Raw genomic sequence first — 24,758 nt, 5'->3', positions numbered from 1 at the left:
CACCTCGCCCCTCCCCACGCTTCGTCCCGCAGCCCCGGGGCCGCGCCGCACAGTCGGGCTCCCTGGGTGCATAGAGCCTTGTGCCAGGCAGGGTGGGAAGACTGGATTTTGCAGTGGAAGCAGCATCTCTTCCATCTGGGACCTGGCTGAGGGCGTCCCCACCCTGGGGGGAGCAGAGGACCAGCCCTGACCTAGCCGGGCCCAGCCCTGTCCTGCCCGGCCTGAGCGCCCCGCCCAGCAGCCGGCTCTGCGGCAGGGCCCACCCAGGTCCGGGAGGTAAGGGGGTTGGGGGCGTGTGTCTGGCTTTGGGGGGCGGTGTCTGCACACAGGCGTTTCGAGAACCCTGGACTTGCGAGCCCAGGGCTGGGATTCGGGAGATGTGGGTGCATCCTGGGCCTCACTGTGTGACCTTGGGCGAGTTGCTACTCCTCTCTGGGCATTAACCCCCTCCTTCTCCTATTGTATGTCGAAGTGATCCTGCTCCCTCCCCTTTCAGGTAAGAGGACATTCGCACCCAGGACCCAGTCCATTCGCTCGCTGGCTTTTCGTGGGGCCCTCCAGCTCAAGCGTGGGCTGGGCGCGGGTGCACTGGAGGGAGGCAGGTGGCCGAGCTGGGGCACAAACTGGGGGGCCCGAGGCCACCATTGTTTGGAATGGGTTTTTCCTATTCTCAGCATGCTGGGCCCTGGGATACCCTCCCCCAGCCCCGCTTACGGCTCTGGCCCTTGCAAACCCGAGACCCTGATGTGTCAGCTTGGTGCACTTCTTCCAGAAAGCTTGGGGTGGAGTGCGGCCCTCACAGGTTTGTGAGGGGTGGCCCCGCAGGGATAGGTGTGTGTGATGGGTTCCTGAGGAGGAAGAGCTGTTCCTGCTTTCTTCCCTTGTCTCTCCTCCTTCTCCTTTAAGGAAGAGCAGTTGCTTTTTACCAGTGAAACCCTTTTTTCTTTTCTTTTTTTTTCCAGGAGACAGTTTGGTGGCCCAGACATGGGCCTCCCAGAGTAGGGTGAACCACTTCTTCGCAGGGTTGCCTTGGGTAGAAGTTCAGTTAAAAAATACCTACAGAGATGCTGCCATTCAGACACCTGAGGGGCCAGAGATGGAGGGCACCACCTAGTGTCGGGAGGGGCAGCCTGGTACCCCCAGGCAGCTCTGGCTCCCAGGGGAGTCAAAGGAGGAAGGCTGGCCGCGAGGGTCAGAGAGGGGAGAAAATGAGCTCCTCAGCTCTTAGGTGCTGAGCAGGGGCTGGGAGGGGCTGCTCTGACCTGGAGCAGGGAGAGGTGGAGTAACGCCATGAAGCCTTCTTTTCAGGTCCTAGGAGATACCGTGAGCTTTTGACCTGAAGGCTAACCAGGAACAGATTTTTTTTTTTTTTTTGGTTTTGTTTTTTTTATTTTGTGCTTTTTCTTTTGCTTTGGTGGTTTGAATGATTTCTAGAATGGCTAAAGCCTCAGTCCAGTCCAGTGACCTCTGTAGGGGCTTTCTTGGCTGATGTTTAAGATTTCAGGGTTTTTGATATGCAAGACCAGGTCTGGGCAAAGGAGGGGGCAGTGACTGGACCAAAGTTTAGGCCAGTTTCTGGAAGGTACTTTTCTGGTCACATCCTTGGTTTTCTCTCATCTTGCTGTCACATGTCTCACATAAGTCGCTTGATGCCCCTTCACTGACACCTCAGTCCTTGGTTCTGCACTGGGCACTGGGCTCAGAGACAGGGATTGGACCTCTGCCAAGGGAGGTCCCAGCATGGTGGGAGACAGACATGGATTCCAGTTACACTGCAGAGGGATGAGGATAGCTAAGAGGGCCTTGGAGGCCAGAACTTTAGACACTTGAATTGTGGAGGGAAAAAGAAAGGCTTCCCAGAGGAGAGGGCATGTGACCTGGGCATTGAAGGGTGAGTCAGAATTTTTCAGGAGAGAAGAGGGAGAGGCCCTTTTTCAGTAGAGAGGACATTGTGCAAAGTAGCAGTCAGGAAAAAGCCCCCTGCCCCAATGTCTGCAGAGTCTCCACTGAACAATGTCGCTTGAGTTCATCTCCATCCCTGCCCCACATCAGCTGAGTGTCACAGAAAGGGCTTGCATGTCCGGCTCAGGAGTTTGGACTGTATTCTGGGTCCAAGGGGCTGGATCGTGTTGAGAGTTCTGAGCAGGGGCATGGGCGGAATGGTGCTTACCGTGTAATAAACTCCATCTGATGCTGCTGCACGGCGGGTTGGAGAGACCGAGGAGGGATGATGAAGCCTGAGCGGGGGCCCAGGGCGTGGCAGTGGGGCTGAGCATTGGAGTTGTGTACACACACACACACACACACACACACACACTGGGTGCTTTGGGGTGATGGAGATAAGTCAGGCTTCACTATGCAGGAGCAGAGATCAGTCAACAATCAGCAGAGACGCTGAGGGTCATCTGAGAGGAACAGGTGAAGGGATCTGGGCCTTTTGGCGGAGGGATTGGGATTTTCCTGAGTGCTCACTGCGTGCTGTGGTGCGTGCTGGTGTTGCTGGGACCCCCCTCAGGCTGTCATGCCGGTAGGGCGAGGGGTATGAGGCAAGGGCTTGGGAGGAGCAGCAGCGCTGGCTGGGAAAGGCTAAGGGGTGGGCAGGTAGTCCCCTTCTATTTGGGCATTCCAAGGATCAGAGGTGAAAGAACACCTACGTCCATGGTGGCTGGGCTAGACTCGAAGCCTGGACTCTGTTCTCCAGGACACATGCCTCTGTTGGAGGTTGGATTGAGGGAGGGGATTAGGAGATGGGTTAGGAGGCCACTGTACTAGTCCAGGTGAGAAGTCAAGGGACTGATCCTGTGTGGGGCTGGGAACACCGAGGCGGCAGCGAGGGCTGGCGGAGGAAGTGCCTTGGAGAATCAGCGGGATCAGCAGTGCGTGTCTGCTTGTCTCCTTTCCCTGACAGTGTCTGTGTCTCCCGTCAGTGCCAGGTGGCCCAAAAATAGACTCATGACTGCCCGGCCCTCATCTTTTTTATACCTTGTCTCAACCCTGTGAATGGCAGGCTTGGAATAGTCCCCATTTTCCAGATGAGAAGGCTAAGAAGCTGGGCAGGGACTCTCCCAAGGTCACCTGATGACTTTGAAGCAGAAAACCTGTGTCTTACGCTTTTCATGCAGGCTCTCCTGGGGGACGATACGGCTGCTGTTTGCTGCTGTGGTTGGTGCGGGGCAGCTGTCTCTTGAGTCAGAGCCAGCATGGACAGGCCATCTCCCCACCTGGGGCTTAGCAGGCTAATCCAGCCCTCCTGAGGGAGGCAGAGTGCAGGTTCTAATCCTGCCTTGCCAAGGCCATGTTCCTCTACCTCTCTGAGCCTCACTTTCCCCATTCCTGCCAGTGGGATAGCTGGCCTTGTCCTGCCTTCCCTGGCCTGATGGGGCCAGGTGAGGTGCAAGCCTCTAAAACCCTTTTGTGTGAGTGCATCCAAGATATTGAGTGGGTTTGCTGGTGACCATGGTGACAGCTGTCCTCAGACTGCCTGCGTGGGAGTTGGGGCAGGTGGGCAGGGCTTGCTTGCTGTGGCCAGGCTACAGACTGAGCAGAGGCTGCTGGCTGGCCTTGGAGATCAGAGCTCTCATGGAGCAGCTCTATTTGAACTGTCAGCTGCCAGCCTTATGTGGTATTAGGTAGAACAACATGAAATTGCCAACATTTGATCATTCAATTTTATGTGGTTCAGTCTAATATCATTTGTCCCCATTTTACAGAAGAGAGGCTCATGGATATGATTACTGAGGGTCACACAGTGAGTCAAGGCTAGAATGTAGGACTCCTCATTCCTAGTCTGGCTCATGGATATGATTACTGAGGGTCACACAGTGAGTCAGGGCTAGAATGTAGGACTCCTCATTCCTAGTCTGATACTCTTTCCACTCTTTCTGGTACTCTTTCTACTACCAGAGTCTTCCCTGTCCCCAGAACTCCATTTCTGCCTGCCCCTGTGCCCTCTTGCTTCACACATGATGCCAGTGCCTCATGGATTAGGGTTTCTTCTTGGCTGGCTGAGTGCCAGGATTTCTTGGCATCCTGGGTTGAAAGCATATGAAATCCACTAGCCATCCCAGGGGTCTGGGAGGATGGACTGTGTGTGTGAGAGAGGTCGGCCACAGCAACTGCCTTGTCACAGGCACTGTCTAGAAAGGGGACCAGGGCTGACGGGAGAGTTAAAAAAATTTTCTTTTTTTTTTTTTTTCTTTTGAAACAGGAACTCACTTTGTCATCCAGGCTGGAGTGCAGTGGCGTGATCTCAGCTCACTGCAGCCTTCACCTCCCAAGTTTAAGTGATCCTCCTATCTCAGCCCCAACTACCTGGGACTGCAGGTGTGAGACACTGTGCCTGGCTAATTGATGTAATTTTTTTTTTTTTGGGTAGAGACAGGGTTTTGCCACGTTGCCCAGGCTGGTCTCAACCTCCTGAGCTCAAGCCATCCGCCCACCTCGGCCTCCCAGAGTGCTAAGATTACAGGTATGAGCCACTGTGCCCAGCTGGGAGACCAGTTTTTAAAGACACTTTATAGGCTTTTTGAGATTATGCCTTGCAGGGGCATCCGTACAAACATTTCTGCCTCCCCCATCAGACTGGAAGCTCCTTCAAGGCAAGGACTTTGCTTCTAAAGCAACAGGAGTTGACATTTTCTGAGAACTTCCTTGTGCCCAGCTCAGAGAGCCTAGGTAACCTTTATGGGAACCAGAATGTATCCCAGATGAGCCGCATTCAAAGAGTCAAAACAAAACAACAGAATTGAACACATCATTTCCCTCATTTCCTCATTCAGGAAGCTTAGGATGGACCCTAAACTTTTTCTTTTTCTTTTTCTTTTTTTTTTTTTTGAGACACGGTCTCACTCTGTCGCTTAGGCTGGAGTGCAGTGGCACATCTTGCCTTACTTCAGCTTTGACCTCCTGGGCTCGCCACCACCCCTAGCTGGTGTTGAACTCCCGGGCTCAAGTGATCTGCCTGCCTTGGCCTCCCAAAGTGCTGGGACTACAGGCGTGAGCCACCGCGCCCGGCTGCATCTGAACTTGTAGCAGGTGCCCAGGTGCTTCTGAGGCATCCAGGCCAGGATTTGGGAACCACTGATCTCTGCCATGGCTACAACCTCTAACCAACAGCGAACTCTTCAGAGGCACACACTCTTGGCATGAGAGATGCTAGCCAAGACTAATAAGCCCTGGTCCTTTTCTGGTGGAGCTCACAGCCTGGTGAGAGAGACAGATATTTAAACAAATGGGCCCTTTGCATCCTAACACGTGCAGCAATGGAGGTTAGGTCACAGCTGAGAACTAGAACAGAGCAGGGAGCTCACTGGGCCTAGTACATAGTTGGGGTTCCAGAATATCTGTGATTCTGAATAAAACTTTCCAGTTTATTATCCAGGAAATTTAAGGCTTGTCCACACTCTAGCTCCAGTTCTCAGGCATAAGAGTAGTTTTTACTGAGCCCATAAGTTTAAACACCTACTATATGCTGAGTCTTATATCAGGTCCTGCCTAGATTGGGGTTATACATCGAAGCAAAGAAATGGTTCTGCCCTCCAGGAGAGGCATTAAGTGCTAAATGTTAAGAGAGCAAGCTATGCTCATGTGAACCTGCATGAGAGGGCTCAAAGTGGATTGGTGTGGGACAAAGGCTTCAGGAAACAGGCCAGATGGAGAAGGGCAGAAGGAAGGCTGTTATGGCTCAGAGGAGTAAGGTAGAGATAACTCACACTGCACCCTGCATTTTTTGCTCATCCAGCAAATGCATGTGTGCTGTGCACTGTGCTAGGTGCTGGGGATACTGTGGTGGACAAAACCTGAAGCTGCCCTCAGGAACCTTATACAGCGTTGGAGGGGAGGCTGACCCCAATCAAGAAATCATGACAAGTACTACCAAGGAGAAGGACAAGATGTTCTAATTTTTAATAAGAGAGATTGACCCAGGCAGGGAGATCAGGCAAGGCTTCCTTGACGAAGTGACTTTCAGCTGAGGTCTGCAGGGGGAGGGAAGAGCATCCACAAAGGCCCAGGGGCAGAGGGCACACGGTGAGCCAAGGGTGGCAGGCTGGTGTGGGCTGAGGCAGGCAGAGCCCTAGGTGTGCAGGGCTGGAGCGCGGAGACGAGATGCTCCGCTTTGGTGGAGGGGACTGGGACCCACACCACACCAGTACTAACTGATTCCAGCTGTAATGGAAGAGGCCACAGGTGATTGTAGGAATCAAGGGAGGGGGATGGATTCCCACCTGGAGGACCAGGGCTGTTCTCACTGAGGACAGGTGCTTTAGATAGGCTTTGAAGGAAAAGACGCTTGCTTGGTTGTGTGACAGCATGGTGGTCGTGGGGGGCTCAGGAGATAAGGACGTGTCAGGCAGAAGGCGCAGCACACACATGAAGTGGAGTCTAGCCGAGGGGTAGGGCACTGGGGAGGGAGCAGGGAGTTGAGGCAGAAAGGAGGAGTGCGAGGGATTCTGGGACCTCTGTCTGTTCTCCCTTAGGGCCTCTTGCCTTTCTCCACAGAGGTGTGATTTTTTTGTGTCCGCCCCATCTCATCTCCCCGGTGGGCATGACTTGGCTGAGACTCTGGACAGCAGCTTCTAGATCCCGCTCCTACCTGCCCTGAGAGTGGACAGGGTCACCAGGGAGGCCTGGGGAGAGAGGGGCAAAGGGGTAAGGATGGGGAGGGGGCTCACGTAACTTTGTGCGATTAAAGGTGCTTAGCAACCGTATCTTCAAGTCCCTGGGGTTAATTTATTTTGAGACACGGCCTCTGTTGCTTAGGCTGGAGTGCAGTGGGATGATCGCCACTCGCTGCAGCCTTGAACTCCCAGGCCGACGTGAGCCTCCCACTTCAGCCTCCAGAGTAGCTGGGATTACATGTGTGCGTCACCACTCCTGGGTAGTTTGTATTTTTTGTGGAGACGGGCCTCGCTGTTGCTTAGGCTGGTCTTGAACTCCTGGGCTCAAGGGATTCTGCTGCCTGGGCCTCCCACAGTGCTGGGATTACAGGTGTGAACCATCACGCAGGCCCCTGGCGTTTATTATGTGCCAAGTGTTGTGCTTTACTTCATCAGGATAGCTTGCAGTGAAATGACGTCCATGCCCCATTTCACAGATGAGAAACCTGAGGCCCAGAAAGTTTGAGTTGCTTGCCCTAAGTCTCAGCACTTGGGGACTGCACCGGGAACTCTTGAGCCCCGCGGTTGTCGGGCTGTGACCTTGCTCCCTGTCCTCCGCAGCGCGGGCGCCATGGACAAGATCTTGGAGGCGGTGGTGACGTCGTCATACCCGGTCAGCGTGAAGCAGGGGCTGGTTCGGCGCGTGCTGGAGGCGGCGCGGCAGCCTCTGGAGCGTGAGCAGTGCCTGGCGCTGCTGGCGCTGGGCGCGCGCCTCTATGTGGGCGGCGCGGAGGAGCTACCGCGCCGCGTGGGCTGCCAGCTGCTGCACGTGGCCGGCCGCCACCACCCCGACGTCTTCGCAGAGTTCTTCAGCGCGCGCCGCGTGCTGCGCCTGCTGCAGGGTGGCGCCGGCCCCCCGGGCCCCCGCGCGCTCGCCTGCGTGCAGCTGGGTCTGCAGCTGCTGCCCGAGGGGCCCGCGGCCGACGAGGTGTTCGCGCTGCTGCGGCGAGAGGTGCTGCGCACCGTGTGCGAGCGCCCGGGGCCCGCGGCCTGCGCGCAGGTGGCACGGCTGCTGGCGCGCCACCCGCGCTGTGTGCCCGATGGCCCCCACCGCCTACTCTTCTGTCAGCAACTGGTGCGTTGCCTCGGCCGCTTCCGCTGCCCAGCCGAGGGCGAGGAGGGCGCCGTGGAGTTCCTGGAGCAGGCCCAGCAGGTGAGCGGGCTCCTGGCGCAGCTGTGGCGCGCACAGCCCGCCGCCATCCTTCCCTGCCTCAAAGAGCTGTTCGCGGTCATCTCCTGCACAGGTGCGTGTGCGGCCGGGGCAGGAGCGCGGCAACGTCGAGGTCCTGGGTGGGCGCTTGGGCAGGTGGCTGTACGTGCGGATCTCTGCATGCGGGCGCCCATGTGGCCCGAGTGTGCCAGGGGCGAATGCTCAGGTGGAGGACTGCAGCCTGTCTTCATGTAGGTGGCACAACTATCTAGAACACTTGCTGTGGGTCCTCTCCTGCAGTAGGTGTTGGAAATGTAGGGAGGAGCACGCTGGTGTGAGAAGGACACGGGTCAGTCTGGCTAGAGGGAGGAACAGGAAGTTGAGCAAACCACAGGATTTGGGGCGGGGTAGCGGGCGTCATTATGGCCTTCGGGTTAGGTGAGTTTGATAGAAGCTATCACTTTAGAGCCAGGAGTTGACAGATTGGTGGCACCTGGCAGCAGGGGCAAGGTTCCCTGGGCAGGCAGAGGTGAGGATCTGGAGAGGTGATGGAGTCTGCTGTGCAGACTCGGAAACGTAAAATCTTGATCCTCCATTGGACAACCGTGGAACTTAGACTACAGTGCAAGTGAGTGAAAGCAGATGTGTGCCTTCCCTGATGATGAGGCTCTCCAGGGGAAGGGAAGGGAATGCACCCGGCTGGGTGAAGAACTGAGGACAGTAGACTTCGAGAAGGAAATGCTCTTTCCCATCTAGGGCTCTGTGCGGCTCCACTTGGAGTATCTCCTTTCTCCAGTCCACACAGCCCTCCCACCTTCTCTAGCCCCAGCGTTTCCCCTTCTAAAGGCCTTGCCCTTACACCCACTGTTGATCAGTGCTTGTCTGTGCCCAGCACAGGAATAGCCTCAAGGCTGTGCTAGTGAAGGTTTGTTGAGTGAGTTTAGGTGGAACCAGAGACTTTGCTTGCTATAGGAGAGGAGGTGGCCTCTGCTGTGCTCTTTGCAGAGGCCCAGCCTGGTTCGTTGGCTGCTGCAGGGCATGGTGTGCTGGGGGAAGGGAGGAGGCCTGCCTCCCTGCTGAGCTCAGCCCTGTCCCCTGTTTCAGAGGAGGAGCCACCATCTAGCGCCTTGGCCAGCGTGGTCCAGCACCTCCCATTGGAGCTCATGGATGGTGTTGTCCGGAACCTCAGCAATGATGACAGTGTGACGGACTCGCAGATGCTGACTGCCATCAGCAGGTGGGACGCTGAGGCTGAGCCATGGTCAGGGCTGGGGCCCCTCCCTCTCTTCCTCTCAGAAGCCCCTTCTCCTGGGTGGGACACTGGGCTAGATTTGGAGTCAGAGGGCCCAGGGCCTCATGCGTGTTCCATCATCCATCCTTTCTTGAGCCCTGCTCTATGCCTTGCCTGGGGCTGGATGTGGGGAATACAAAGAGCCTGGCCTAGTAATGCTGTCAGGCCAGGTACCACCAGTGTGACCCTGGACATGCCAATGAGCTTTCAGCCTCAGTTTCCCCCTCTGTAAAAGCAGAAGTGGGTGGTGGCATAAGAAGCTGTCAGGCGTCCTTGGGGTTGGGTAAGAAGTTGAGAGTGCTTCATGAGGTGCTTTCTGAGTGGGGCAGACATGAGAAGCAGAGTTTGGGTGCTGTTCAGCTCACAAAGCCCTTGCATATCCCCCACCTCATCTGAACGTCCTCCTCCCTGTGATCTAGACGCACCTGCCTGTCCAGTTGTCCCAGAATATGCCGCCTCCCCTCCTCCCTGCAGGCCTTTGCCTATGCAGACCCCGTCCACCTGGCATGCCTCCCTCTGCCATTCTTTCCATCCCGTGTGCAGATCCACCGTCTCCGTAGGGCCTTCCTGGATTCCTTGCCTTTAGTGGGTAAGAGTGTGGGCTCTCAAGGTAAGTTGCTAGAGGTCAAATCCCGCCTCTACCACTTCTTGCCTGTGTGACTTTGGACAAGTTACTCAACCTCTCTGTTTGAGTTTCCTCAACTGTAAAATGGAGTATAACCAAACCCATCATCTAGGGTTGTTGTGAGGATTAAACTGAGTAAAACAAGAGAATACACATAATGTGCCTAGAACTGTGCTGTGGGAGCCGCCGTTATCATCATTGTTGTGACTTTGCTGTCACGGTTCTGTCTCTTTCTAGCACAGTCCGCTGAGTCTAGGCTGTTTTCCTGAGCACTGACAGCATGGCAGCTGTGCGCTCAGCCCGCACAGGCAGGCTGTGTTGTGGGGTCCAGAGGGGCTGATACATGTAAAACTGATGGAATGTCCTGCTCAATGGTGAATATGACCTAAGTGTTAGCTGCTGTTATCTCCTTTAATCCATACAAGAACCCTCTGAGGGAGGTATTATCCCCATTTTACAGAGGAAGAAACTGAGGCCCAGAGCAGGGAAGTGGCTTGCTCTGGGTCACACAGCAAGAGCCTGCTTCTGGAAACCAGAGCTTCTGGCCCAGGAACACTGCCCTTCCAGGCAGAAGCAGCTGAAAGCCTTGTTCTGGCACTGCAACCAGCGTGGAGGGGCGAGGCTTGGGGTGCCGAGAGGGCCTGGCTCCCTTCCTGATGGGCTGGGGGCCTCAGTGTCTGGCAGGTGGCTATGCTGAGCTCATGCTTTTCCCAGCCGTGTGTGGTTCAGCCCACAGACCCCGGGGCTGCCCTTTCCAGGCGTGAGCCAATGTGGGAATGCAGGACATTACGGCTGGCCCCTGGGCTGTCCTCACCCCAGCATTTTGAGTGTCCCTCGTCCCTGTGTCACTGTCACTCCCCTCACCAGGATGATTGACTGGGTGTCCTGGCCCCTGGGGAAGAACATTGACAAGTGGATCATTGCACTGCTGAAGGGCCTGGCTGCTGTTAAGAAGTTCAGCATCTTGATCGAGGTTTCGCTCACCAAAATTGAGAAGGTTGGTGCCCCGTCCTAGCCCAGACTTACAGCCTTTTGCACTAGGCTCTTGCCAGGGGCGGTGCAGGTCTCGGAGGGCAGAGCATCGGGCCTCCCCACCAAGCTCGCTGTGTGACCTGGGCGAATTCACTGCCCCTCTCTGGGCCTCAGATTCTCCCCATTAGTTTCCCTGACTGCTCATCCAAGTATGTGTGTCTGACTTTTGGTCTGTCCATGCATTCCTCAGAAATCTATCTTGCTGTCCATCTTGCCATCTGTCTGTCCATCTGGGTCTGTGAGCACCTCAGTGTTTATCCCTCTGCGTGGGTTTGAACTCAGGTGTCTCTGAGCCCCCTCTCAGCCCTGTGATTGCACTTGGCCTCGGCAGCTCGGGCCTGGGGACTCCTGACCAGGGCCTCTCTTCTAGGTTTTCTCTAAGCTGCTGTACCCCATCGTCCGGGGAGCTGCCCTGTCTGTGCTCAAGTACATGCTCCTGACCTTCCAGCACTCCCACGAAGCCTTCCACCTGGTAAGGGCCCTGCCTGCTGCCCCTGGGCTCCTGGTGCAGGTCACTTGGCTGAGGCCAAACAGCTGAGGTGTGGGCTCTGGCCTCCCTTTGGCTGTGAGGAGAGGAGTAGTCATCCTATTTTGCAGATGAAGAAACTGAGGCAGGGTGTCTTAGATCATATGTCTGGGAAAAGGAGTCACCTGCCTGCAGAGTTGAGAGCCCCATCTGGGTCAGGGGACAGTGGTCAGGTGGGCAAGCCTCCCTACCTCAGAGAGTGCTGCGTGCTGTCAGCAGGGACCACAGCCCCGTGTCTCAGGTGGGCGGGTTGGTGCTGAGCCTGACCCAGCTCTGCTCCCACAGCTCCTCCCTCACATCCCCCGCATGGTGGCCTCTCTGGTCAAGGAGGACTCGAACTCGGGGACCAGCTGCCTGGAGCAGCTGTCAGAGCTGGTCCACTGCATGGTGTTCCGGTTCCCGGGCTTCCCAGATCTGTATGAGCCTGTCATGGAGGCCATCAAGGTGAGTGACGGTCCCCTACTTGGGCCTCGCCCCACTCTGACAAAGGTGCCAGTGTGGGCCTTCCTGTGGGCCATACCACAGCTTGGTGGCAGTCCCCGTCACCTCCCCAGGTCCATCATGTGCCTCAAGCACACTGAGCCACTCACGTTCCCCAAGTGCCCGGGCTGCCTTATGGCTGCTCTGAGCTTTTGCACGCACGGTGCTCTCTACCTGTAAACCCTTCTCTGTCACTGTAGTGTGGACATTAAAACACTTTCTCTTTCTCTGCTCTGCCTGGACAGCTCCTACTTACCTTGTAAGTCTCTGTTCTAGTGTTACTTCCCTCAGGATGCCTTCCCTGATCACTGTCAGTACTCCGCTGCCCTCCACCAGGCTGGACTCGGGCCTCGCTGGGCTCCCACAGTCTTGGTACATCCCGCTGTCACATGTTGTCACTATCTGCCTCCCTTGCCAGACTGTGAGCACTCCAGGGATAATTTACAATTGTTCACATGACTTTACTGATGTCCTGCTCTGCACCAAGCCCAGGCTGGGAACTGGGGGCACGGGCGTGAAGCAAACGGAGTCTCCTCCATTGAGGGGATCGCAGCCTAGTGAGGGTGACACACTTGGATACAAGAAACTCTGGTCGGAGCAGCTTTTGAAAATGTCTACAAGGTTTGGCTTGACAGCAGCCAGAAACCAGAGGAAGGAAAGATCTGCAGTTACAGAAGACAGATGAGGCCTCATTAAGCTGGGCTTGACAGGTTGCTAGGATCTGACAATGACTGACATCTGTGGCTACTGCTACACTTGACAGTGTTTTCCTGTATGTCTTCTGATGCTCGCAAGAAACCTACAAAGAAGATATGGTTCATTTCAATCTCATAGATGAGGAAAGGGAGACTTGCAGGTTTGGTGACTTGTGCAAAGTCACGGAGGTAGTGAGACATGTAGCTGGAGTCTGGACGGCAGAGCCCTTCCCCATTGCCTGATCGAGAAGGCAGGTTGGGCGGGGCGAAGGGGTCTAGGTAGGTGGCCCTTGCAGAACCTTTGATTTGACTTTCACATCTGCAGCACAGCAGACGAGATAACCTGAAAAGTGTCCTGCTACAAAACAGCTAGAAATGCTTGTTAAAATATAACCAACATCACTTTAAGTACATAGCTGAACTTGCAAGAAAGTAAGGGGGAGTCCCCAGGGGCCAAAAAGGAAGAGAGAACTGAATTCCAGAGTGGTAGGTGAGAAACGAGGCTCTTCCTCTGGGGTGAGGCAAGCGCGTGGGTGAGATGGCCAATCTCAGTCACAAAAGGGCTTGAGTTGGTAGGGACAGGAGATGAGACTTAGGGCCTATCCCCAGTAGGGAGTTAGCACTAAGAAGCCCACTAAAAGCCAGGACCCAAGAAAGGTTTTACCATTAGCAAAAGAATGGTCTGGGGCAAAATATGCACGTGGTTTTAAATAGACATCAGGGGAACTTTTCTGGCTTGTTCTGGGCTCTGGATTAGGAGAAGAATGTAATCAGTGGCCTTCTCTCGTGGATTTAGGGGTTCAAATTAATATCATTTTGGGGGTTGTGGCCCTTCCCCACGTTAAAAGTAGTCATAAACTTGTAGTACCCACGGGTAACCTGGTAGAAAGACATAAATCAAGCCATAAAGGTAAAGTTCTACTGAAAATTAGTTTGTAGTCCAAAAATTATAAAACACACAAAGGAACAATCCTGCATGAATGACAGTTGGTAGATGCAATAAACAAAACTTCTGCTATTTACTTAGATCTTCTCAGTTTTTCAAACTAGACACGAGAAAGAACTTTTGATAATCAAAGCTGACCTCCAGTGGAAGGGGCTGCCATGATCGGCCATGAGCCCCGACAGTGGAGGCGGATAAGCGGACCTTGCTGTGTCAGGTGTGTTACCCAAGGGTTTCTACATGGAAAGGGAGGTAGGAGGAAAGCTTGGAGATGCTGTGGCTGGGTCTGTTTCCTGCTAGATTGGGAGCTGCTGTGGGCAGGAACCCTGTCCTTTTGATCTTTGTGCCTAGTAGATGTCTGTGAGCGAATGAGTGGGATATTGTTCGAGCAGGACGGTAGTGTGGAGAATGCTGTAATGAAAGTGCAGGCAGAGAGGAGGGACCCTGCCCCGGGCACTGAGGAAAATCCATGATGAGTGAGATGCAGGCTTTGCACAACAGGGGCTCATAGATTGTCTGATCCAGGGGACGAGGGGAGTCTGCACATACCTGTACCAGTAGGGGCAGGGAGTTAGGCTTTGTAAGATGATACAGATACAGTCCTTCTCAAGGACCCTGTGCCTTGAGAAGATCCTGGAAAGCTTCATAGAGAGGGGATACAGGAGTTTGATCTTGCTGGATGGGGACTAGAAAAGGACACTGTGGATGCATTGGAGGGAGAGGCATGGAAGTGGGAACGTGTGAGGTTAGTTTGGTGGTAATGTGTGAGGGGAAGGGGGAGAGATGAGAAAAACCAGCAGAGCAGTGCCTTGAAAACTAGGTTGAGCCACTCGGCTAGATCTGGGCTTCTCGAACGTTTCCATCCAAGCACTTGATGTCAGAGAGGGGAACTCACCCAAAGCAGCCTGACATGAGCTCTGAGTTTCTCTACAACCTCACTTTCTCTCAAAGACTCAAGTATATATGTTGTAATTATAAACATGTTTTAATATTCCATGTTTTTCTTTGAATGTTAGAAAAGATGGCTTCACATTTGTTCTGTGGCTTTGAACACTCCTTTGTACGAGCCAGTTTGAGAGGCGAGGCAGCAAATTACAGGATTTTACTGCTTATAAAATTATTTTGCATGGGTTCTATGAGTACATCCTTTTGTACATATACCTTTGTAAATAAGCTCTGGAAAGTTCTCTGACTTAGGCAGATGTATCAGGTTATGGCAGTTTCTCTGGGAGCTGTGGTACTTGCCAAGGGAGCCATCACATGTCAGTTTCTAGTAACTTTATTAGGTTCTTAAGTGATTTTGAAGTTTTTATTTTCTTGAGTATAAAGTTACCTTCTTTGGGAATAATGGCATTTGATTTTGTTCCTAGCATGGATATTTTTGCATCTTCTCCGTGTGTGCACAGATGTGTGGGGTTCTGTCTGCCTTTTTGCCTCCATTTGTTCATGTTGTGGGGTAGGGGGGCAGACAAGTAGGGCATTAGATAGGGCATCATGAAAACAAAAAGGAAGGGACGAAGAAGATACTGAGCCTGTATCTTATCTGTCTCCCCGCTGGCATCTCCTTGGTATGTGTGTGTGTTTTTAATCATCTGTGAGAAGTGACTGCTCTGATAAATTATCCGATAAATGATCTTGGGAGGTGAATGAGCAAAAGTGTTAAACCCCACTGGGTGAGCAAGACCTTTTGTGGGAGCCACAGGATGTGCACTAGGAAGACGAGGGCTTTGGATGCCGAGCTGTTTTGAAGCTCTGTGGAGCCTTGGACAAATCTAAGGTCTTGTGGCCAGGATCTGGAAATAAGATCAGGGCTAGAGGAACCGTTAGGAATGTTGCTGAAATCTAAGTAGCAGGACGTGGTGCTTGATGTTGCTCTTTGGAAGATACCTCTAGCATCATTAGAACTAGTGCTCGGTGGTATTCTTAGGTGCAGCTGTTTGATGCGACACAGATAATGAGTGGGAAGCATGCTGAGGACCAAGACGCATACCTCAGACCCCAGGGATGTGCCCACTGTCCTGACTGTGGGGTCAAGTTGTGGGGAGGTGACTCTTCTCTTGAAAGCTGATTCCGCAAATCTAAAAGTAAAAGGTGGAAATGGGCACATCATTGTGTGCCCGCACCATGAAAATGTAGGATGCCAAACTGACACAAGGTAGGCATATCCTCACTTGACAGATGAGGAAACGGAATCAGAGAGCCTCACCACCACCAGACAGCTAGTGCGGACCGGAGTCGGGGCTGGCATTGGCATCCTGACATCACTGGGTTTGGCCTGTGGGCCAGGGTTGGCATTGCCTGAGCTCTTTTAAGAACATGCGTATTCTTCACTTACAGTCATCCTGGACTATTATTTTCTGTCTGAATCTTCATTTTTTCCATCTATAAAATGGGAATTATGCCACCTTAAGGCAGTCATGACCTGAAAGACCATGGAGGCAGCCCATATGTCACCTGAAGGGGTTTGGAAGCAGGGGACTGTTCACACACACCCCAGAACATCTGTGGGGCGGGGGGTGTGTGTGCCTGGGAGGTCACGGGGTTGGCTGTATCTGAGAAGGCCTCCCAGAAGAGGTGATATTTTTTTGAGCTGACCCTGGTGCCTACCATCCTGCCTGCCTGCTTATTCCCTCCTCAGGACCTCCACGTTCCCAATGAGGACCGCATCAAGCAGCTGCTAGGGCAGGATGCCTGGACTTCGCAGAAGAGCGAGCTGGCAGGTTTCTATCCCCGGCTCATGGCCAAGTCAGACACGGGCAAGATTGGTCTCATCAACCTGGGCAACACGTGCTACGTCAACAGCATCCTTCAGGCCTTGTTCATGGCATCTGAGTAGGTGCTGCTTTGGAATTCCCTGTCTGCCCTTGCTTCTCTCCTCTGGGCTCCCTGATGACAGGTGGAAAGGTGTGGGGGGCGGGGGTTGGAGAGGGTGGGCCTTGCTTGCATTGCCGGCATGATTCCCTGAGGTCTGTGGGGACTGAGAGCCTCAGGCCATTGCCAAGGCAGTAGGTCAGGACTGAATGGGAACTGAAGAAGGGGCTTCAGGGGCTGGGCAGCACTGGGAAGGGGGTCTGCTCTGGACTGGCTGACATCACTGACTCTTCTCCTGGAGTCCATGGGGGTAGATTCGGTCTTCCAGAGTAGAACTCCCACCCATCCTGGTATTAGACATCTCTCTTTTAAAATGAAACCAACACAATCTTTATAGTCTATGGCCACCTATCTACCTATGGCTTACTTAAAAGATCAAAGCTTCAGCTTTGATTCAGTGAAAATAAGCTTTGATTCTGGCTTATCATATGTCCTCAAGTCAGTTTCTTTTCTCTGAGCGTCAGTTCAGTGGGAGGAGATTGGAGCTAATCTCCAAGGCTGCTGCACATTCTTCTCAAAATGCCTGGTGAAGGACTAGTTTTGTTTTTCTTTTCTAAATTCCAGTCTGCTGCAGAATATTACTTTGGTAAAATATAACAAAATGACTTACTAGAAAAACGGTCACATGCTTGTATGGTCGTTGTGATGCTAAAATGCTATGTATGTTCCTAAGTGCTCACTCAACTTCTGACCTTACCTTGAACTGAGACCAGCCAGGTGGCCCACACTTTGCCTAGGGCGCTTCCGTGCAGTGGGCTGAGTTTGGAGAGTGCATGGGCAATATGCCCGGAGCTGCTTGTGAGATCAAGAAATAAGCTGCAGCCTGGGAATTGGCTTGTTCCAGAGAATGTTCGTGTAGGGAGGGGTGCTGTCTCCTATAGGATCAGACCCTTCCCACTAGGAGCCAGTCCACCCATCCCCACAGGGTCCTCTTCTTTCAGCATATTCCTCACATTGACCTCTGTCTCCCTCATTGGAAGGCAGGGGAACAGCTTGAGGTGGCTCTAGGGGCAGGGGCCAGGGCCCTTACAGGAGCTGTAGGAGTCAATTGGAGGGCCCAGGTCAGAGCAGGGCCTGCTGCTCTGGAGGTGGATAAATGTCTTTCCCCAGGGAAGCAGCTAAGAAGGGAGTGCGAGGGGCTGCTGCGGCTGGGATGATATTGGCGCAGATCCTGTGGCATGTCCCAGCCCTAGAACCCTGGAACCACAGGACCTTAGGACATTTGAATCTTTGAGTCCTGAAGTTATGAGGTCTCAGAGCTGGAAGGGGCTACAAGGGTCACCTTGGTACCCTTCATTGTCCAAAACATGTCTGTTGTTGTGTTCCTGACCTCAGATACCCCAGCCTGAGTTGTTCACCTGCTCTTCCTCCCCAGGCCCTGGCCTCTGGCTCCATCCTGGGGTAGAAATATCTGTTCTGCCTTTGGCCTGGAGGCTCTGGGCTGCCTGTGACATGCATGACTAGAGACTCCTTGGGGGCCCACGGCTTACCCTGGGTGCCCCTGCTTTGTTTTGAAGCTTCAGACACTGTGTGCTCCGCTTGACTGAGAACAACTCACAGCCGCTGATGACCAAGCTGCAGTGGCTCTTTGGCTTCCTAGAGCACAGCCAGGTGAGTGTAGGGGGAGTCAGAACCGGGTGGAGAGGCAGCTCTGGTCAGGCCCTGACACGGACACCTTTCCCTTCCCCAGGACCTGCCTGCATCTGGCTGTCATCTCCCATGTCAGTAGCTGAGCCCCCAGCGGGTCTGGCATATGGAGCTAATTTAGTGCCCCCTTGCGGCAGGAGGAGGGCCCCCTTGAGCCCTGTCCCGTGTCGTGCTGCCCAATCTTCCCCCTTCAGCAATTCAGTCCATCGCATTATGGTGTTGCCATAGTCCATCTTATGCTGCTATAACCAAATACTTGAGACTTGGCGATTTATGAAGAAATTTATTTCTCAGTTTTGGAAGCTGGGAGGCCCAAGATCGAGGGGCTGTGTCTGGTGAGGGCCTTCTTGCTGCATTACAATGTGGTGGAAGGCATCACGGTGTGCGAGCATGCATGAGAAGGGAAAGCGGGGTGAACTCATCCTTTTATCAGGAACCTGCTCCTGTCTCAGTGTGCACCACTGGGGAAAGCAGATGGCCTGTGATAGGGAATTAATACATTCATGAGGGCAGAGTGCTCAGGACCTCCTCCCCTCTTGAAGGTCCCGCCTCTCAACACTGCTTCTCTGGGGACTATGTTTCCAACACATGCTTTTTGGAGGACACAGTCACACCACAGCATGTTGCTTCATTCTGCTGTCATTTTTGAGTACCCACATGGCCAGGCAGCCTGAGAGCTGTTGAGAGTACAGAGGTGAACAGAACAAACCATCTCTGCCCTCATGGAGCCCAAAGCCCTTGGCCAGGGATTATACAAAGCTCTGTGTGGGGGCACAGAGATGAGTAATCCCTCCCTGGCTCATGGAGGGAAGGGAAAGGTCAGTGAGGGAGGGTTGGGAAGACCACATGGAAGAGGCGGTGCTGTATCTGGGACTCATCTTGACGGGAGAGAATGGCAGTGAGCGGAGGCAGGGAGAGCAGATTCCTGGAGGCTCGTTCATCTCTGTGATCCCCATGCCCTGCTCAGAGGCATGGACATGTGGGCTGGGATGGGTCAGGGACAATAGAAAGTGGGGAGGACTTCATGGAGGAGGCCGGGAAGTTTGAGGCCGAGGGTATGAGGTAGACCGTCAGGCCTAACCTGTGCAGAGCTGGCTGGTGAGTGGCCTCCTGCTCCTGACCCTGCCTTTCACCTGCCCTGTCCTAGCGGCCTGCCATTTCCCCAGAGAACTTCCTTTCTGCATCCTGGACGCCCTGGTTCAGCCCTGGCACCCAGCAGGACTGCTCGGAGTATCTGAAGTACCTGCTGGATCGGTAAGGGGGCCAGGGCCACGCGAAGGCTCCAGGTCTAGAAGGTCCCTGGGGGCAAGCCCAGTACCTCTGAGCTGTGTTGCAGCTTCCGGGGAATAAGTGTGCTGCCTCGAACATGTGGAGGGCTTGGAGAAGGGGTGTGCTGGAAGGGCAGGGACTGAGTGTGAGGGAGATTTGGTAGATGCTGAACGGAAGTGACCTCTGGGAGGTCATCGTGTACATCTGCACACTGGGCCGTGCATCTTTGTCACTGCTATGGAAGCACGTTACATAGCTCCAGCAAGTCTTTATGTAGGGTGTGCGGGTGAGTCTAGCAAGCGTGCTGTGTGAGCACGTATGTGGATGTGTGAGCGTTTGGTACGTGTGTGTGGCTGTTGGGGAAGATAGATGGGCATGGATAAACTGAGTGCCCTGGAAGGGGACCCACATGTACATATAGAGACTCTGCTCCCTGCCCCAGGCTGCACGAAGAGGAGAAAACAGGCACAAGGATCTGCCAGAAACTCAAGCAGTCCAGCTCGCCCTCCCTGCCCGAGGAGCCGCCGGCCCCAAGTTCAACCTCTGTGGAGAAAATGTTTGGAGGCAAGATAGTGACTCGAATCTGCTGTCTCTGCTGCCTCAACGTCTCCTCCCGGGAGGAGGCCTTCACGGACCTCTCTCTCGCCTTTCCTCCTCCTGAGCGCTGTCGCCGCCGCCGCCTGGGCTCTGTGATGCGCCCTACAGGAGACATCACAGCCCAGGAGTTGCTCCCAACAGCCAGTGCACAGGGGCCAGGCAGGGTGGGTCCTCGGAGGCAAAGGAAACACTGCATCACAGGGGACACCCCTCCCACCAGCCTGGACATTGAAGGCCTGGACTCCAAGGAAGCTGGTGGGCAGAGCAGTCAGGAGGAAAAGGTAGAGAGGGATGAAGAAGGGAAGGAGGAGGGAACGGAGAAGGAAGAAGCGGGGGAGGAGGAGGAGGAAAGCACCAGAGGGGAGGAAGAGAGGGAGGAAGAGGAGGAGGTGGAAGAGAAGGTGGAGAAGGAGACAGAAAAGGAGGCTGAGCAGGAAAAGGAAGAAGACAGCCTGGGAGCGGGGAGCCACCTGGATGCTGCCATCCCCTCTGGGGAGCAGATGTGTGGCTCTGAGGGCTCCCGCTCTGTCCTGGACCTGGTCAACTACTTCCTGTCTCCCGAGAAGCTGACAGCAGAAAACCGCTACTACTGCGAGTCGTGTGCCTCCTTGCAGGATGCCGAGAAGGTGGTGGAGCTGAGCCAAGGGCCGCGCTACCTCATCCTCACACTGCTGCGCTTCTCCTTTGACCTGCGCACCATGCGGCGCCGCAAGATCCTGGATGACGTCTCCATCCCCCTGCTGCTCCGCCTACCACTGGCTGGTGGCCGGGGCCAGGCCTATGACCTCTGCAGCGTTGTGGTACACTCTGGAGTGTCTTCGGAGAGTGGTCACTACTACTGCTATGCCCGCGAGGGCGCTGCCCGCCCTGCCCCTTCTCTGGGAACTGCCGATAGGCCAGAGCCCGAGAACCAGTGGTACCTGTTCAATGACACTCGGGTGTCCTTCTCTTCCTTTGAATCTGTCAGCAACGTCACCTCCTTCTTCCCCAAGGACACAGCCTATGTGCTCTTTTACCGGCAGCGGCCCAGGGAAGGGCCCGAGGCTGAGTCGGGCTCTTCTAGAGTCCGGACAGAGCCCACCCTGCACAAGGACTTGATGGAAGCCATTTCCAAAGACAACATTCTTTACCTACAGGTGAGCTGAGCCGTGGGGCCTTTGATCTGATCTCCTGCTGGAGGGAGTTCAGTCCCATTACTGGCTTAGATAAGTCATTTCCCCTTTAAGTCTTTTTTAAAAATCCCATTCATCCATTGCTCAGTGCTGGGCATATACTGGTGGCCCAGACAGACCTAACCCCTTACTTCAAAGTAACAGACACTGAATAATGAATGACACAGGTTTATTTTTTCTTTAAGTCCCAGGGTACATGTGCAGAATGTGCAGATTTGTTACTTAAAGGTGTGCCATGGTGGTTAGATGCACAGATCAACCCATCACCTAAGTATTAAGCCCTGTATCTGTTAGCTATTCTTCCTGAAGCCCTCCCTCCCCCGCCACCCCCAGCAGGCCCTCGTGGGTGTTGTTCCCCTCCTACCCCCAGCAGGTGTCCATGTCTTCTCATTGTTCAGCTCCCACTTACAAGAGCATGCGGTATTTGGTTTTCTGTTCCTGTGTTAATTTGCTGAGGATAATGGCTTCCAGCTCCATCCATGTCCCTGCAAAGGACATGATCTCATTCCTTTTTATGGCTGCACAGTATTCCATGGTGTGTATGTGCCACATTGTCTTTATCCAGTCTATCATTGATGGGCACTTGGGTTGATTCCATGTCTTTGCTATTGTGAAATGTGCTGCAGTGAACATACATGTTCATGTATCTTTATATTAGAATGACTTATATTCCTTTGGGTGTATACCCAGTAATGGGATTGCTGGGTCAAATGGTATTTCTGCCTCTAGGTCTTTGAGGAATTGGCCACACTGTCTTCCATGATGGCTGAATTAATTTACACTCCCACCAACAGTGTAAAGGCATTCCTATTTCTCTGCAACCTCACCAGCATCTGTTTCCTGACTTTTTAATAATCACTATTCTGGCTTACTTGAGATGGTATCTCATTGTGGTGTTGATTTGCATTTCTCTAATGGTCAGTGATATGGAGTTTTTCTTTCATATGTTTGTTGGCCACATGAATGTCTTTTGAGAAGTGTTTGTTCATCATATCCTTTGCCCACTTTTTAATGGGGTTTTTTTTTTTTTTTTGGACATTTAAGTTCCTTGTAGACTCTGGACATCAGACTTATGTCAGATGGGTAATTTGCAAAAATTTTCTCTCATTCTGTAGGTTGTCTGTTTACTCTGATGATAGTTTCTTGTGCTCTGTATAAGCTCTTTAATTAGATCCCATTTGTCATATTTTTGCTTTTGTTGCAATTGCTTTTGGTGTTTTCATCATTAAATCTTGGCCTATACCCTGAATGGTATTGCCTAGATTTTCTTCTAGGGGTTTAATAGTTTTGGGTTTTACATTTAAGTCTTTAATCCATCTTCAGTGACTTTTTTGTATAAGGTGTAAGGGAGGGGGTCGAGTTTCAGTATTCTGCCTATGGCTAGCCAGTTCTTCCAGCACCATTTATTAAATAGGGAATCTTTTATCCATTGCTTGCTTTTGTCAGGTTTGTTGAAGATGGTTGTAGGTGTGGAGTCTTATTTCTGAGTTCTGTATTCTGTTCTATTGGTCTGTGTGTCTATTTCTGTACCAGTACTATGCTGTTTTGCTTACTGTAGCCTTGTATAGTTTGAAGTCAGGTAGGCATGAGGCCCATGAGGCCTCTGGTTTTGTTCTTTTTGCTTAGGATGGTCTTGGCTATATGGGCTTTTTGGCTCCATATGAATTTTTAAATATTTTCTAATTCTGTGCACTTGGATGGTAGTTTAATGGGAATAGCATTGGATCTGTTACATTGGGCCCTATGGCCATTTTCATGCTATTGACTCTTCCTATCTATGAGCATGGACTGTTTTTCCATGTGTGTCCTCCCTTCACTTCCCTTGTTAGTTGTATTCCTAGGTATTTTATTCTTTCTGTAGCAGTTGTGAATGGGAGTTTGTTCATGATTTGGTTCCCTGCTTGTTGGTGGTGTATAGGAATGCTAGCAATTTTTGCACAGTGGTTTTTTGTATCCTGAGATTTGCTGAAGTTGCTTAACAGCTTAAGAAGCTCCTGGGCTGAGATGAGGTTTTCTAGATATAAGATGAAGGCAGGGTGGCGATAGGCTCTCCATGAGGCTGACCTCATGGCGGCAGGAGGATGCGTTTTCTCATAGGCAGAGCCCATTCCTCGTGATCACGAGGCCTGTAGACAGGTTCCCATGTGGTGTGATGTGACCACCCCAGGCATCCTACCACTGAGCTGCAATGTCTCTAGGAGCCCTGATTCCTTCCTCTGTGTCCAGTCCCTGGCGACTCAGAGATGACACTTAAAGGTGTGCTGGGTAGACTCTGGCTTCAGGGTGGGAATTCTAAGTTTCCTCTCATCTGTGTTCCCAGGAGCAGGAGAAGGAGGCCCGGAGCAGGGCAGCCTACATCTCTGCACTCCCCACATCTCCGCACTGGGGGAGGGGCTTTGATGAAGACAAGGATGAGGATGAAGGCTCTCCAGGGGGCTGCAATCCTGCAGGTGGTAATGGTGGTGACTTCCACAGACTGGTCTTCTGATGTGAACCTGCTGCCAACCCAACCCCTTCCCTCCAGGAGCCAGGTGGGGCCTGAAGGAGGCTGTGGAGGCAGGCTCAGTCCTGTAGTAGGCCTGATGGTACAGCTCATGGCACCTTAGTCCTCAGCCTGATGAAGGATACACAGAGACTCTCAGATACGGAAGTGAGACCTAAGTCCCTCTCACAGGGGATCAGTCCCATTAAGATTTTACACCCAAGTGTCCTGGTTAACTTGAAGCAGCTGAGATGGGCACACGCGGGTCTTTGTCTCCCCCTCCCTCCCCAGCAGGCTCCCCATGCTGGAAGAGCTGATGTTCAGGAAACAGGGCTGGACCTCAGCTCTAATGTTTTGACATCAAGTACTATTTTCCTTCTGACTGCTCTACAGTATAAAGCACAGCAGGATCCAAGCCTTGCACAAAGAAGGGGGCAGTGGTACCTCTGGCTGTCCTCTTGTTTCTCATATGGGGGTACCTGCACTGTCTGTACCTTTCTGAGAAGATCAGGTGGGAAGCAGCAGGGCCCCGGATCAGAGACCGAGAACTGCCCCCTTACCAAGCACCACTGCATGGTGGTGGGCCTAGTTCCTCATAGCAGGAGGCCTTTGCCCCCACATCCCCTCCGCCCCAGCCTGCCTCAGTGCCTGAGAAGCCACCACTTGCATCCCCCTCTCCTGGTTAAGGTAGAGTCCTTATTTTACTGCAGAGGTGTTCCATGTTCCTCGTGAAGTGTGGTCTCTTCTGAGGAAGCTAGTGGGCTCCTCTGATCAGTTGGCCTTTGTAGCTGTGAGAGCAGCCACCTGCAGGTTGGGTGAAGTGCCCTGACACTGCTGTAGCCCCTGCTAACCGAAGAGAAGACACCCATGTTCTTAAATAAATAAAACTAGGTTCTCTGAAGACTAGCAAGAGATCGTTCTTCCTTGGTCTCAGGGGCTGTGATAGCCGCTGGATTTTTCTCACGGGGTCTGGAGAGGCTGACGGGTGGCAAGGTGAGGAGTCAGCCTGCCCCCCGCCGGTGACATGTGAGATGCCACAGGGAGCTGAAAGCCCTCTACTGAAGTGTGGTGTAAGTAAAGGTGTGAACTGACTTACCTTACTTATTGAGGGCGGGGTGATGCCCATGGAGAGGACTCACCTGGGAGGCAGCTCTCAAGCCTGTACCTAGCTCCTTCCCCGGGGCTGTGATGGAGGCATGGAGTTTGGGCCCCACGTCACACCTAAGTGACCTGTGAAAGTAGTAGACAGACACGCCCAGAACCCATCTCTAGACGCCTAAGAAAGATGGATTGGCAAATGCTAGTATATAATTTCCACTTTA

The 24,758-nt window shown here is 53.2% G+C and overlaps 1 protein-coding gene across 3 annotated transcripts; it reads left to right on the top strand.

Moving 5' to 3' along the window:
* Positions 1–24: 24 nt before the first annotated feature.
* USP35 (ubiquitin specific peptidase 35) lies at positions 25–24,348 on the top strand. Of its 3 annotated transcripts, XM_017948799.3 has the most exons (12): positions 25–276; positions 7,218–7,900; positions 8,911–9,043; positions 10,590–10,719; positions 11,125–11,226; positions 11,566–11,724; positions 16,037–16,230; positions 17,787–17,880; positions 19,064–19,170; positions 19,628–20,063; positions 20,397–20,918; positions 23,275–24,348. In XM_017948799.3, the coding sequence occupies exons 2-12, from the start codon at positions 7,228–7,230 to the stop codon at positions 23,440–23,442; spliced, it is 2,718 nt and encodes a 905-aa protein (XP_017804288.1). In that variant the 5' UTR covers positions 25–276; positions 7,218–7,227; the 3' UTR covers positions 23,443–24,348. The 3 variants fall into 3 exon arrangements, with proteins under 3 accessions (XP_017804288.1, XP_003910518.1, XP_009185258.1); XM_003910469.5 differs by having other exon boundaries at positions 19,628–20,918; XM_009186994.4 differs by lacking the exon at positions 25–276 and adding an exon at positions 306–496 and having other exon boundaries at positions 19,628–20,918.
* Positions 24,349–24,758: the final 410 nt, after the last annotated feature.

This window comes from Papio anubis, chromosome 12 (assembly GCF_008728515.1).
Source record: "Papio anubis isolate 15944 chromosome 12, Panubis1.0, whole genome shotgun sequence".
Classification (NCBI taxonomy): Eukaryota; Metazoa; Chordata; class Mammalia; order Primates; family Cercopithecidae; genus Papio; species Papio anubis.
Note: the sequence above shows the minus strand (reverse complement) of the source record. Positions and strands in the feature narration are given on the sequence as shown.